This window comes from Ptychodera flava, chromosome 1 (genome assembly GCF_041260155.1).
Source record: "Ptychodera flava strain L36383 chromosome 1, AS_Pfla_20210202, whole genome shotgun sequence".
In the NCBI taxonomy this organism is placed as follows: domain Eukaryota; kingdom Metazoa; phylum Hemichordata; class Enteropneusta; family Ptychoderidae; genus Ptychodera; species Ptychodera flava.
Genome location: NC_091928.1, coordinates 13110520 through 13127106, shown reverse-complemented (window position 1 = coordinate 13127106; position 16587 = coordinate 13110520). Strand labels below are relative to the sequence as shown.

General features: G+C 40.1%; 1 protein-coding gene across 2 annotated transcripts; it reads right to left on the bottom strand.

Moving 5' to 3' along the window:
* Nucleotides 1-1141: 1141 nt before the first annotated feature.
* Nucleotides 1142-16271, bottom strand: LOC139130532 (uncharacterized). Of its 2 annotated transcripts, XM_070696296.1 has the most exons (11): nt 15692-16271; nt 12081-12251; nt 11076-11240; nt 10247-10516; nt 8569-8883; nt 7833-8024; nt 6897-7073; nt 5632-5811; nt 5127-5171; nt 4158-4239; nt 1142-3745 (listed from the first exon to the last, which is right to left on the bottom strand). In XM_070696296.1, the coding sequence occupies exons 1-11, from the start codon at nt 15831-15833 to the stop codon at nt 3064-3066; spliced, it is 2421 nt and encodes an 806-aa protein (XP_070552397.1). In that variant the 5' UTR covers nt 15834-16271; the 3' UTR covers nt 1142-3063. The 2 variants fall into 2 exon arrangements, with proteins under 2 accessions (XP_070552397.1, XP_070552399.1); XM_070696298.1 differs by lacking the exon at nt 6897-7073 and having other exon boundaries at nt 15692-16013.
* Nucleotides 16272-16587: the final 316 nt, after the last annotated feature.

Genomic DNA, 16587 nt, shown 5'->3' with positions numbered 1-16587 from the left:
TTCAATGCGTCGAAATCATCAGGTTAGGGCGCCCTCAGTTATTACAGGGACGTGGGCCAGGGAGGGTCAAACCAGCTCTGTAAAATGTTACCCTGCCTCCTATCGTATGTGACACTCCCCTCTGTCCCGTAAAACTTGACCCTCCCCCGCCACTGTGTGGTGAGACATTTTGTACCATGATATGCATGTATACATGCATGTATACTTGCCATTGTTGTTGACCTGTTTTTGTTTACTTATTTGTTTGTTATTTATTTATTTACTTGTTTATTTTTTCATTTGTTTACCAATTTTTATGGATATTACGGAATTTTCACCATAACACATTAACTTTACTTTACTTTTACATGATATAATCAAGCAGTTGCTTCCGTTTCACACTGCCATTTAAATGTACAGCGGGAAAGCTTAGAGAAAGACACTGTACCTCCAATGTTACAAATCGAAGAGAATTGTGGGTAATTCAGTCTACCGTGATTCTGAATCTAATGAAGTAGATTTCAGTTTTATGTAATTTTATCTCATGTCACTGTAATAAACTCACTAACTACTAGTATATTGACTTGTCTGAGTCATCGATATTGCAGCCGCGCGCGGCCACGTCTCGGTGCTTTCTTGCACATATCACAGTGTGAAATATATCCTACAACCTTCAACTGAAGTATTTCCTTCAGCTTGTGAACTATGTACATGTATTGCAAAGAATCAGTGTATTATGCTGGTATTTTCCTATTCAGGAAATATCACATGGGTGATCCTAGGCAAGTTTCTGAAATCAGCTTCAGTAGAAAGTGACAACCCCCCCCCCCCCGACAGATATGTGAAAAACCTACCCTCCCCCGAGGAGTTTTCTAAACAGTGACCCTCTTCAATTCCACCCCCTCCCGGCCATAGGCCCCTGTAATTACAGAAGGGGGTTCCCTTTTATGCTCTGGGTTTTATTGTTTTTTGCAGATAGTGAATTTTGATCGTTCTTCTTCAAATTGGCCGATTAAAACTGAAGACCAGTCGCCAGAGGGCGCCTTTACTACGCTACGCTGTAGGTATACAGAGAGACTCCACTAGCAATCATAGTCTGCAATCACTCAAGCTGAATTCAACCTTGACGAAAAGACTTAAAATGATTCGAGATTTCATAGAGTTGCTTATAAAAACATTTTATTGAATAGATGCATTCAGAAAATAACTTTAAAACACAATCCTTTGACGCATACGATGGAAAAAGTCGTTGTACAAAAATATAATATCCACGACTCAAAGTAGAATACGTTGATCGGCTCGAGGTGATTGTCGATCTCGATGAGTTACTAATGTCTGCTGATCGACGTCATAGATGACCATTGTCTAAATGCTGTTCAAAGTCTCGTCTATAATATTTCACAGTCAGTTGTACATATTTTCAAGATGAATTTTCGAAAGCTTGGTGAATGCTGACGTTCAAGAAAGAGGCCTTAAAGGGCGTGACTTGAGAGACGGCTAAACACTTTGAGCGGTCAAGACTGAAAATACTAAGATTAGGAAAGCGCAAAAACTAAAGATTATATATTATTGCCCGGATACATGGGTATATGTGCCCGAGAGCAAGTGACAATTTGCTCGACGCCAGGAGGGCAAACTGCGTCCTGCGCTGCGAGGGCACATAAACCCATGTATTCAGGCAATAATATTTTATTACATGCCTCTTCACAGTTAACGCTATATGACATTTAGTTACACGCAGGGCATCCTCAAGCAATTCTACCTTTATCGACCAGCATCAAACAGATTTTAACGAAAGTCAAAATAGCAGTGCGCGCATGGATATTTTACATCTAGCTTAAGCGTCTTGACGTCAAAGGGCTTCATCGGATAGGGTAACCACAGAAACCGGTCCGTACATCCTTCACAAGGGCCGCTAACCCCCCGGATGTTCCTATTCAAATCAATGCACTGCTTTGCACTCACGTCGAGGTATGTAATAAAAGTGAAGATTGCTCATGATGGGACCATGCTCTGTATCTGACATATGATCAAAACAGGAAAGGTATGTAGCAATCAAAATCATAGATGTATATATCAAAGTATAGGAAATGATATTCATTTGATCAATATTCCGAATATATTGCTTATTCACTTCACTTAATTACTGTAATTCCGAGGAATTGTAGGTGTGTTGTACAGTTGTGTCTGCTAAAGCTGGCAGTGCCCCAAAGCGAGTTCTTTGGTACGATGACGATTTGTACTTTAACACATTTAAATCTGCTACAATTCATATTATCCGTATTTCAAATCTTAGATTTCAATATGATTGTATCGGTACAAATAAACTTTGGCAGGATTTTGCGAGTCGTCCCGAAAACCACTCTCAGCAGAGATCGGTGGTAAGAGAAATTATTCCAAATTTGAGCGGTAAAGAAATCCATTGTCATTTCAACAAAATTAAATGCTGACCAGATAAACTCTCGATTTACATGACGAAAGTCAGGGGATATTTTTATGTACAGGCAACCAAGGTGTCCGATTTAACAAAAACTATTCTGAAACCTATGCCGGGGGTGCGAAAATTGTTTTCTCGTTTGCAGCAAGAGCTTCCAGTAGTCCGGTTACAAGACGACACAATGCTGTATGGTAGCTCCTATTTAATGCAAAGATGAGAGAGAGAGAGAGAGAGAGAGAGAGAGAGAGAGAGAGAGAGAGAGAGAGAGAGAGAGAGAGAGAGAGAGAGATAGTCAGACAGACAGACAGACAGACAGACAGACAGACAGTAAGAGATAGCGAGCCTGAGAGGGAGGAGAGAGACGCCCAGACATACAGAGGTTAGAGCGAGCTCTGTATGACTGTCGAAGCACACACGAAAACAGATAGACACTAGCACGAGTGGGAGGAACACTCTGGTGTACTGTGTTGGCAAACACAGTAGATATCCGGAATCAATAAGGGAAAACTGATCAATGGCGATGTATGTACAATCAATGTTGGCATATTTACACAGTTAATATTGGATTTTTATCCCCTTCAAAATATTATTCCACTTTCCTAAAGGCTTCACTCCAGGATGTTTCAGTCAGCGTAAATAATTACAAGTTAAGGTCCCTCCAACACTGCGTATTCGGGTCCATCATCGCTCTTCGGATTTTCGGTTGATTCGTGTCTGACATTATCGACAGATTCAACATCGGCATCGACGTTGTCGGCGCTGTTGTTAGTCGAGTTATCAGCAACGTCGTCCACCATGGCATAGTCCGCACTACGGTCGTCAATTTCCGAGTACACGTCGCCGCCATCGTCACCCAAACCAGCGGACTCGTAGGCTACGTTGTCCACAGTCCCGCTGTACTCAACTTTACCTTGACCATGTGTATTTAAGTTGCCAAATTGTCCGCGTTTGACAGGTTTCAGCTCGTTGTAATCGAGTGTTCTGTAGTAAGGCCTGTACGTGCCGTCACTCTTCTGCGCAACTCTCGCGACGTCGTCGTAAGTGTTGGCAGTGTTGTCTATGTACGAGTATTCATCTTCGTCACTGTGACACCTCATGGTGGCGCTTTCATGGTAACTTTCCGCGCCGTGAGCGTCACGCGTCCTACTGTTGTTGTACGCCACAGAGTACTCGTACGCGTGACTTCCACTCCCCTCACCGAGAAGTCTTGGGTTTACCTGGAGGACAATACTGATGTCATTCCTGTCACGGTCTTCATTCACGGTATTCTTACGTTGAGCATCTGTTGACCTTGAACAATCGTCTTTCCTGAAGAAGTTCCCTATGTTCCTGGAATTTTACAATTTTTAGTTAAGACTGTCAATACATGTATACATACACATATACATATATATATATATATATATATATATATATATATATATATATATATTGTTGCGACGTGTCTTCACAAGCGGTAGAGAGACTGGTTGCAAGGTTGAAATGATGAATCTATAGGTTAATAAGATTGTGAAGCACATAATGTAATCGAAGAAATGCAATATGGCGACATTTAGATGTAGGTACGTAAATTTACATAATCGGGATGTAATGTCTTCATTATTCGACAGGTTCATATAGAGAAAGTCATTAGTCTATCTGTAGTTTTGAATCGACGCAATATTGCCACGCTAATAACTTGAAGACTGCTCAGCCAACGTTTTCTTAACGTATTACTAATAATCACATGATGATGACCTACCGTCTAAATATGCACATGACGCCAGCAACGACGAGTACCACAAATGTCAACACTCCTACTACAATGGCTGCAGCTATGTAACCTGACAAAAGTAACGAACACACAAACAAACAAACCTTATTTCAAAATATGTAAATTTTACCACAATTTTGACAATTTTTCAGTGGCTTCCAAACACACAAAATGACTCTGTCTATCCCCAATAACACACAATAGCTCAGTCCGCTCACGGAACACGCCATAGTATAGATGCGACGACCAGCTAAGACACTGCAAAACTTTACCTATGTGCGAAAAAAGTCGCATTGTGAGCCGAGTAAATCAAACAAATGTCGGCCTCTTATCCATGCAATCAGCATCTTTAAGCAACACGATCGGAACTAATTTGGGACAATTGAATGGTGAATTAATGACGATTTAATCTACAAATGTTGACTCATCTGCTTTTCTTTTTAAGTTACTCTTGATTCTATGAGTAATTTGCGATATTGCAACAATTAGCTATATAGCACCTTACACTTTTGAGAAATTTGGAAAATATGAAAATCCTATTAACCCAAATTATTTCCAGTCGTGTTAAGCGTGAAATGCTCTTTTGTATACAGTAAGTCCGAGTGACCGTGCTTCGTAAAAGCTGTTCGCAGCAAAATCAATAGTTAGGGATATATATATATATATATATATATATATATATATATATATATATATATATATATATATATATATATATATATATATATATATATATATATATATATATTATATACACGCACACAAACTGTATACAATGTGCCCTCCCGGTTATCACCATAATGGCTTTATGGCAACCTCTGAACTTGGGCACAGAGAGTACGGATATATATAAATATATATATATATATATATATATATTATATATATATATATATATATATATATATATATATATATATATATATATACATATACATTTTCTCTCAAGTGTCTTACCTTCTTCTGTTGACGTAGACGCGGTTTCTGTCAGAACTTTTGTGTCTATAGTAAAGAGAATAATGAGAGATTCGACAAATAATAAGAACACAGGCTGAGTTTAATACACCATGTCTAAACTTATTTCAACGTTTTTCACTGACAGAATGACGTGAAACGAATATTTGTCGGTAAGATATGAGCACTTGTACAACGTCGAAGACACTTCACGGCATCACGAACCTAACATATATATGGTCAGTGCATTAGCTATAGCCAGGACTCTTATATTCTCTTGCGGCGAGAAAAGGACTGTGGTGGCGCTCTACGTTGATAACGTTGAATATGCATACGGCTGTTACAAAGTTTGCATCGAACAGGTAAATTCTATCAACGAAAATGTAAGGATGTAAAGGTCATTTATATCGGTCGCAAAGAGGATCAAGCTCGACAGTGTAATATAGTACACAGCAAATAAATGTGGGTAACGATGGTCCCTGTTATAATTATTCACTTGACTACTTACGATTCCGACGACACACGGGTTTTGTGGTCCACCTTCCCTCCTTGGTACAACGAATGACGTCATCGCCGCTGCTGGAGTAACCGCTATGGCACTTATACCTAATAGTTCTGTTGTAGATGTAACTGTCGATTCTGTCAGCATTGGCGACATAACCAGGGTCGCCACAACCGATTTCTGACACTGAGAGAGAGAGAGAGAGAGAGAGAGAGAGAGAGAGAGAGAGAGATTTATCCACGTTAAGAATTACAATTTTGCTAAAACATTCAACCACGGAAATAACAAGCATCTGAGTATCGGTGAGAGCCATGGCATCCGTCTCCGATGCGTCACATCTGTTTCATAAAATATGGGTGAAAAACAAATCCCATAAGACCCCGAATTACAGCCTGTAGCTCTTTAATTTTGCAACGGGTGTGACAGTGTTCTGTGAAGGCGCCCTATCGATTAATGGAGATCTGTGATAGATCTGTAGCGCCACCTGGAGGAGATTTTGATCAAACAACTGACCAAAGAGACGGTAATTTTAATCGTTGTTCACACAGTCTTGCGCAGATGTACATGGATCCCTGTACACAAGTCTCTTTCATGACAGCAGGTGATTACGTACAATAATTCAGTGATTAACAGCAAGTGCAGTAATTCGTCTATTTAATATATATATATATATTATATATATACTGCAATTTCTTTAATGCAGTAACATATGTTGTAACTAAATCTGCGCTTTTGTAAGTTTTACCGCTGCCGACTGTGCAAACCAACACGGTTAAATTATTCTATCGATACCATTGCTGAAAAAACAAGTCCAGCCTTGTTGAATTTTATCTAAAATTACAGTAGTGAATGATTGCTGAATTGGACAAAACAGGTACAGAGGCCTCATGACGTCATTTGGCCACTACAGCGAAGCCTCAATTTTTCTGTACTCAAAATGGAAACCAGGCGCAGCGCAATGTAGCTGAGTATCTCGCCATGACTATCCCTACAATACACCGCTTTGCTATCTTTTGTGATGGTGCTTGATAACCATTTGATACCCATTTCTGTAGAAAGACGCTTGTACGTGGCCAAACGACCTCCTTGTGACGACATATCACATGCTTCTTGGTCCAATACTCAAGTTCAAGTGTACAAACGAAATGGGAATTTTTACGTTGGTTTATTAAACCTTTCCTTGTCAGTGTTAGACAAAACACTGACCAATCATGTTTAGAGGCAAACTCTATTCTACAAATTGAGAGATTAATCTATGATAAAAGTTATACCATTTAAACGGCACGATGGTTTCATCGTCCACTTTCCTCCAGCAGCACATCGAATGACGTCACTTCCGCTAAGGTAGTAGCCGTTACGGCATGTGTATTTAAATGTGTTGTTGTAGGTGTACCCGGTGCCCTCTTTGTATGCATTTTTGACTTCACCTGGGTTACCACAATTGACAGCTGAGAGAGAGAGAGAGAGAGAGAGAGAGAGAGAGAGAGAGAGAGAGAGAGAGAGAGAGAGAGAGAGAGAGAGAGAGAGAGAGAGAGAGAATATTTTGCTTACTTTCTTTTCATAAAGAGGAAATCTCACGCACCAGTGTACTTTTATCATGTAGTTGATTTGCAATTTGGTGATGTACAAGTGGGACAGATATTATAGGTGTGGAGCTCAAACCTTCGCATCAATTTATTTCCAAAATTAGGCAAAATATTGACATGGTTACCTTCACGTAAGGCTCAATTATAAAACATACAAAAAAAACACGCGCTAGGAAGACGAAGCCCACTGCCTTGAAATGCATATCTCTGCTGAATGACAGCTAGGAAGTTTGAACATTGCAACGAACGTGTAATTGGACTTGGTCCAAGAAGATGATTTCCTGAAACGTGGTGTCAAGGGTTTGAACCACTGACATGACAGTTTTTTGTAAATCAAAAGAATAAATATCACTCACCAAAATCAAAGCGGTTAGTAAATATCACGCATAACTCACACCCGTTTCCTTTGCATACTTCAACCATGAGTGCATGGTTAGTGAGACTTTGCGAACGGCCTACAATTTCACCTACTCCCATCAAACGCAATGACCCACGTTTGCCATGTGCGTATTTCAATCCAAATGCCCTTAAATGATCACATGATCGTTTGATGTGCTTGTAATGATGTCAAAGTTTGTGGAGGCTAAAACCACAAGTGGCGTTGCTCACTCTGTGACCTACCTACACACTGTGGCAGGGTGGCGTTCCATTCACCATCTTCTTGGCATCCTACGCTGTCCTCAGCTTTGGCCAAGACGTAGCCTGGTTTGCAGCGGACAGAAACGATGCTCCCAGGAACATGTGGACATGGCGTGCCGTGGTAGACGATGTCGGAGTAATTGCTATCGTGTAGGGATGGACATACACGTATTTCTGCAACAAGAAGTAACGATTATTGAACACTGGACGAACAACGATACTTCTGTAGTTGGTTTGCGATATATAGCGTAAAAGCACATAATGTCACAAAATGACCAGGCTAGGATTTAACGTAAAAATCATTGCAATGCGTTGACTGATCACATTGCAAGTCTTCTGATAATGTAAGAAATTGTTTGATTTCCGATAAAGAAATCAGTCACATGTCTATGCGTACACCGATTCTTCTGACAAAGTAAGAAATTTTGTGATTTCCGATTTTGAAATCAGTCACATGTATGTGTAAAGAGTGAGAAACGGAGAAGATAAGATAATCAATTATTGGCGAAAACAGAGTAATTTTCACATATTTAGAAACCACTGGGATCACCCACATACCATCGCGGACCGTGATCTCATCGTTAACATGCCAAAGAGGAAGCATTTTATGTAACGCTGTTTTGGCGATTACATGACATATACGAGCCATCTAGAAGCTTATCAAATGTTAATTTTCATTGACAAGAACGAAATTATTGATATTTGAAAGCCGACATACCCCTGAACTTCAACGCGAACATTCCCACGCCTTTGGCCTGAGATTGAAATGTGACATCCACGCTGTTGGTGCATGACAGGGCTGTAGCATTTTCAAATTCAATGGTTCGCCTTTCCTCGTTGTAGTTTTCGGAGACAGTTAGAGTTTCCGAATCTGCATCGAGTCCGGAGAAGACAAATTCGAACGCGACAGCATTTCCCGGTCGGACATCGATATGCCACGTGCAGGTCTGCGTACCTCGCTCATTTCCCGGAAATCCAGGCGAGTAGATAGTCCCAGATCCGGTGGTATGACCTCCACATGAACCCATGGACGCTACAGGAAACAAGAATTATGACATCATTGATTTTCAGTGACGGACGAAGACAGACCAGGTCCTGGAGGATGATTGGCTGATACGGCTGTAGATTTCTTTTACTTTTCACCTAATTGTGTCCATTTCGCATCGTTACACCCCTTTAACTCGAAGCAAAAGTATAACAAGTAAGGTACTTCAAAAACCCGCCCATCGTTTTTGGTTTCGCAAATTAGTTTTCATAGCGTCATGGTCATCATGGTCAGAGTTGTATTAGATACAGGGGGAAACCTAAAAAGTTATTGCTCTACGGGAACATTACCTTTGTAACTTTTTTAAAACATTAAGATTTATTTTCTGAGTGAAGTTTGACAACAAATGACTCGGCAAAAAAGGTATAGCCTGGGTGTTGTTCACTATCAACATTCGCGTGAAAAGTCGATTGGCTGCGCCAACAAGGTAATTTGTTCCCGTGGCGAGGACTATATCAATAGCATAACATTTGGTAAGCATAGAATACCGCGGGAACACAGCCATGAAATATAGGAATAACGGGCGACACGCTTACCGTTTACGTTTATTTGTGGGCAAGGGCGAGATGAAAGCCAAAAAATAAGCCGAGCCCGTTAATTTGGCTTTCCTCGAGCCCGCGCCCACAAATAAACGTTAATGGTCAGAGCGGAGTCTGTTATTTCCATTATATTATCAGCGAACCCAAGAAAACCGTCAAAATTTCCGAAAATTTCAGGAGCGAACGAAAACTTGGCCCCAGAAACAGAGCAATACGCGACGCACTGTCACGCGCGCTGTAAAATATCGGCAAATCCGGAGATGTTTTCAGAAAAAAATATCTCAACTTGACCTAGAAGTGCTCCATTTTATTTTATGATTGATTATGATTTACGTTTGAGCTGTAAAGTTACGATACTTTGAGTTTTTAATCTTATTATTCATATTCACGGGCATGTAAACAAACCATTACTGTGTATTTGTGGTCAGTCACGTGGCTCAGCTCGACCAATCAAAATGCGACGGGCAGGGCATGGTAATATAATACACGGTTTTGGTTTGGTAGGGCAGGAAGTGAGCAGGTGATGTCTGCAAGGCAGAAAAACTCTCTCACATTTGCCACTTCGTTTAGTTTTACTTAGGACTGAAAGATTAAGCCATGCGCAGTGTAGGCGATCAGGTGCTGCGCAACCTCCAACCGTGCTTTTGTTTGTATTTATTATTCCTGTAAATTGTCGAAATTGCAGTAATTTTGTCTCATTTTGTTTTAAAATACCATTTCGCCACACTTATTTACAATTTCAAAATTCACATTTTTTTCACAGTGTTTTGAATATTTAGTGCACATTATGCTAAATCGAGAATTCCGCTTACCTAAATAGACCCCAGCATTATCGGAGCCACCGCAAATTTGAGAATTGTCACCGGAACATGGCGCCATACAGGCACTCAGCGGCGCCTGTGTGAGGCTCTGATACATGTCTTCGTCACCGCAGATGCAATAGCGTCGACTTTGTAGGCCAGCATACGTCGATCGATGACGGCGACAATAATCAAGGCAGGATTGTATTGTCATGTGACTGAGGTACGTGAAGTCGGTGTCTCTCGTCAGCATACCAGTGTAGCATCCTAGGTAGGCGTCATCTACGAGAATCATCATCATCATCATCATCATCATCATCATCATCATCATCAATGACGAAAGATATGAAATCACACAGCACGATAATTTATATATTGAGACCTTTTACGAGTTGAACGGTATGTTATTCGGTCAATTGTTATGTTATTAAAGTGTTTTAATCGGGCCAAATAAAAGAAAGTATGTATTTTAGGTAACCAGACCTACACTAGAAGAACCCGCTACAAACTTTTTTTCACGTTTTCAAAACATTTAAAGTACATTCTCCGAATTTTACTGTACTTTATGAGTCTCAGCTTTCAAAAAGAAAAATAGAAAAAAATATCCTCAGATCTAATTAACCTAATTTTCTTGAAACTAACAATTTATGTTATTAGGTTTCATTTTGTTTCTCCTTTCATAAAAAGTGTTGAAATACAAAGTGCTGTGAATACAGCGTATTGTCGTTCATTCGGTTATTAATATCGAAGAGATGCAGATAGATGTATGCATGCGTATGATTATCATAAATATGTACTTTTATTTACTGTCATTGCACACTTATTTTAGAGCAATACTCACAGTTGCATGTAACAACGGCTGCTGCTTTGTAGCTTTCATAGAAGTCGAAGTTACACTCGGCGAGGGAAGTGACATTTTCCCCGCAACGAACGTTTGTCACACGGAGACGGGAATCACCGTCGAGAGCGCCGAATTCCATGCGGTGCCGCATCGCAGAGTTGAATCCTGTAGTGTTATAAATGAGACACAAACGACGTGTGAAGCTCACTGAGAAATACATTAAGGTAGTGCGTGCCTAGAAAATGAAAGACTTAAACTTCTGCTCGAACTGTTCTCAAGGAAATTTTCAATCATTCCAACTCTTTCAAACTCAGAATAAAAATCCGGGGTTAAACTTGGAACGTGCAAAAGTTTGGTAGTAGAGAAGCGAATTACCATATTATCCATTATTTGAAATTAAACATGGCCGCTATCACTGTCTCATCGCTATTGTGTAAACTAAATTTTCTGATTTTCACAAACTACGCCGGTGAAAACTCTTTTACTCAATAAGCTTGAGAATGAGCCCCCACAGGTGGAAGGCAAAATGAATATTGTAGAAGTTTGAGAATTCGACTTTCTAGTCCCCGAACCGTCTATACCTTTACAATGATTGTTGATGGAAATATACCAGATGGTTACTACGGAATAAGTGTTCAAAATGACAATGGTAAAAGTTGGCACTTGGGTATGCAAATGTAGTACAGTACGTATAATATTTAAATGTATATATGTAATGTAATGCAATGTATTGTATGAATATAATGTATGTATGTATGTATGTATGTATGTATGTGCGAAGGCTATACAGGCATGAATGAATGAACGAATGAACGGATGAATGAAAGCCCGGTAGTGTTTACACACATATAAACATTTATGTGTTCAGACAAACTTTCAAATTGAAGTTCGAGCCCTACTCAATGATTTGGTAAAAACTGCCTGCTGTATATCAGGATACGCAATCAGAATTTTGTTTCACATTGTCATAATAGTCTAGTGTCCATAATTAATGTATTAATGTACCTAATTCTTTGCAGACGACATTTGCAGCTTGGAAGCTCCATTCTCTTGAGTCGGCAGACCATGGCGTGTAATAAAGGACAGGCAACCATCCACCTTTAGCTTCTACAAACAGCTCAACTTGGCCTTCGTATGGTGTTTTTCCGTTGACGAGCCGAACAAATCCAGATTTAGCTGTGTCGTGGAATAATCCCAATAGAAGATTATGTAAGAGTATTGCAATTCCATTGATGAGAGAGAGAGAGAGAGAGAGAGAGAGAGAGAGAGAGAGAGAGAGAGAGAGAGAGAGAGAGAGAGAGAGAGACAGAGACAGACAGACAGAGACAGACAGACAGACAGTACAACAGTCTCGCTTCACCAGCTTGCGACGGCCAAGTCGAGAATTATTCATAATTTTAAAAGTATCTTTGCGCATGTGCTCATGCTGGCTGTTCACATTCTCATATAAACGGTACTGAGGGACTCGATGTAGTCTATACAAAATTACAAGGCGAGTCATTTGCTTTCGCCGTGAAAAATCAAGACCCCGGGCCTCCTTGTCCTCAACTGCCAAGCTTAAAGCTCATATTCTACGCATCCGGGAGACTCCATTAATTTGAGGTAAACATTTGACTTTTTTGTTAAAAAAAAACATTTTGAATCAACGATTTCAAATTCGCAATGACCCGCCTGAAGTTTGGCACTGTTTACAAATCACTGATCCACTTTATTTGCACATATCTACCCTTCATATGGTACAATAACAGTGATTGGGTCACAACGAAAACGTCCCTGAAAGGATACTGAATTCATCGATATTTAACATATGAAGCCCAGTTTCTCTAGGTTTTATTAAAGGAAATACCTCTTTAACAAGCTTTGTCTAACATACAGTAAACGGGCACGTTACTGTATTTTAAGAAGACATTGAAAGCTCTTTTATGACTTCAAGTTTCAATAAATGGCGGAAATATATCTTGTGTGCATCATGCATCAGCTGCGGATGGTTGAGTTGAGGGTTAAATTGAGTTGATTATTGCGCAGAGAGAGAGAGAGAGAGAGAGAGAGAGAGAGAGATATTCCTCACTCGTTCGTCAGTAGCAGTCACAGGCGCATGGAGTGTTCAGTGTAGAGTAACGTATAAGAGAAAGAATTTGCGCAAACCGCTGACATTCGCAACTCCGGGCGCCTGTGATAGAACTCGTCAAGAACTAGTAAGTAGGTGAGTGACTGAGCTATGCTATTTGTGAATACCATATAAAGCCAAGAATGCTAAGTACCCAGTTACGTCACCGGATATGGGACTCAGCCTGGACCTGTCGACCCACACTGCTAGCGACGTTGCTCGGTGATATCACCGTGAAGGTATTCGACGCGAATTGTTGCCATTCACGTCCAACATGAATTCGTTGGCTACACGGCTGCCAGCAAACAACACTGACCGCAAAGTGGTAAGGAACATAAACAAGTCGGCTTTCCATTTTGCATGTGGATCGAAATACACGAACAAAGTATTCCTTCAACTACACAACGGCATTTCGCAGCGGATTAATAAATGGAAAAAAACGTTGAAAAGAAGCACGCTGACACTGTGGTTATTTCGTCTAGACTTAGATGTACTTCTTTTGCGTACGACGTTTCGCTCTATAGCTAGAGCTTCTTCAGGTGCATCTGAAGAGAGTGATGAAATGTACAGATCTCAGTTTGCTTGTAAATTACGATATAACAGTGAAGTGTTATATATATATATATATATATATATATATATATATATATATATATATATATATATATATATATATATATTAGGTCATTTCCATCTTGACAGTCAACAATTTTTAACCCTGATGAAGTGGGATTAAGCCCACGAAACGTCGGACAATAAAATTTAGTTTAGGCCTATAGTGAAGAACACTGTGTCCTACTAGTAGAGTTGGTGCTGCTTGACCTATCCTGTCAATATATATATATATATATATATATATATATATATATATATATAAATATATGTCTGTGTCTGTGTCTGTGTCTGTGTGTATGTATATTAGCTCCCTGTGCCATAACCTGAAAGTTATCTCAAACGATTTTATTTTTCTGTTGACAGTATCATGTGGAGCAGTATACAAATTACACAGATAACGACTGGTCAGTCTCAGAGATCTAACACATCGCTGACGTCGTATTGATTACGGATTATAGAGATAGCGATACTGCTTGACAACTATTGAAACTTTTTTAAACTTCGACCCCTAGCATTGCAGTTTCCGCATGCGCCTTAGTAACGGGCCGTGTCTCAAATAAATAAAGCACTATATGGCATATATACCTAACATCGCAGCGAGGGAAAGATCGGTTATTATAGCGTATTTTGGGTAGAAATCAATGGCACCATGTTAAATTTATCTGGTAGTTACCATTGTTGACTTTAAAATATTGCCAATAATAAAGCTGAATTTCTCAGAGGGCACTCAGTTTACTTGATCCTCGCTTGTTGGTGTTAAATCTCAAGTTCGAGTGATGACAAGGCCATGTTCCATTAGTTAACGTTGGATTGATATCTTCTCTTCAATGATACTTTTCCAGATTGAATATGTACACGTGTAGCTACTACGTGAAAAGCGTGGTTAGGACACTCTCAGTACTGTGGAACAGCGAAAGCGTGTTGTAGAGAAACATTCTGTTTCTTTCATTAAATTTAGCTTCATTTCACAGACACGAAAGCCTTTGAGAGTACAATGTGTTTTAATCTGACTGGTGAATCTTGGGAGCTGGAATGAGTGAAGGGAGACGTGAACTCGAAGGATTCGAAACAGGATTTTCAGAAGGAGATTCTGTTCCGTGTTCTTATCAACTTAATTTGATGACTATTACATAATCATGTCGAACATAAACATTATGGACTGCAATAATCTCGTCTTGTTTGCCAAAGATTAAAATATATAGATCGGGAGTTCCGCACCAGGTATTTAGCTCTTTGCGCGCCAACGTCAATTTTTCTCCCCTTTACAAAATATACCCTGGTCAATTTTTCTTATATTTCTGCCAAAGTTTTGATAAAAAAACTGTAGCCAATAAAAATGATGTCCATTTGGTCCAAAATTATCAAAATAATTCAGAAAAATTCATAAAAAAAATTGCAAAACGTGGCGGTAAAATTTTGGTGGGAAACATTACAGCACTCAACAATGGACAAAATAACAAGGCGGTGTGTCGGATTTGCTCAAATTTGACACGTACCGTGTTACTCAGCGCGCAGCGTTATGTTTGCAAATACCTCGGGCATACAATAGCTATTATTGGCTTAGCACACTGTCTATGCTTAGAACATATACAGTAGCTGGTAGGGGAAAATATAATATCTACGATTTGGATATGAGGTGGGACTTTCGCACGACAAGTCTGACAATTATGTTTTCAGTTTGAAAAGTTTGGACTCGCCAATATTCACGGTGATAAAGCAACATATTTAAGTGTATAATATGTACTCTAAAGGGAGCGTGGGAGGGTATTCCGAGATGAAAAGAATAATTTGAAATCCTACGAACGCAATGTAGCCGCCGTGAATCTTCGAAGAAAAAAGTGTATGATCGATAGGTAGCCGGCTCATATATGTGTGTTGTTAAACCGTCGCTTACCTGACTTGGTGACCATGAGTACTGTTGTTAAAACCAAGAACCAGCTAGAAGTTTTTGTGTGGCTCTTCATGGCTGGTACTCTCGTCACTGGCAAAACTCGCAAACAGTCGATTCTCTGTACTTCCGGGTCAAAAGGTCGCATAAAGGTCACCCCTGCCAAGATCAAATACAAACTCACAAAGCAGACTGAGTCATGAACCAAATGCACCCACACCAGCGATATCCTCTTCCGTCCCGATGGTAAATTTGGCTGCCACACTCCTGTTGGGTTCAGAATTTACTGAATATAGTCAGAGCAAGCCTTACACATCCGTTCGGTAGAGTCACTGTGGGGACACATGAAAAGACGCTGGCCGCCCTGTTGTTGATCGATTCGCAACTACCAACAAAGCCGGGCCTGGTCGAAAGCCCAACTGGGTTCCATTACCATGACTTGAAAGTATAAAAAATCCAGCCCAGGATAACGTCACTATGCCGCCACGGAACGGGCAGCATACTCGACACATGTAGTTGAATCGGGCAAAGTCCCTCCGGACTGTGAGTCAGGCCAGGACGCAAAAAGCATGAAGTTTAGCGCACTGCACACAATAGACGCAATGTATATGTTATCAGCTGGCAAAGGACGTTGCCGAAGGAATTTTTGATGATGTAACAGATGATTGTATCGCATACAATTAATGCAGATAGGTCATCCGATTGAAGGTCAACTTATGCACATACATGAGCGACGTCTTTTGAAAGTGCGCGAGGAGATTGCAGGAGCGGTTGGTGACAAAAGAAGTTCAGTGACTGCGGGTGATAAAAGAAAAGTGTGTGAGTGATCACGGCATCTCATTGAGTGTATTACTCCTCCAAGTCTGCTATAATTACACGCAATCCCTCCATCAGGAGCGACC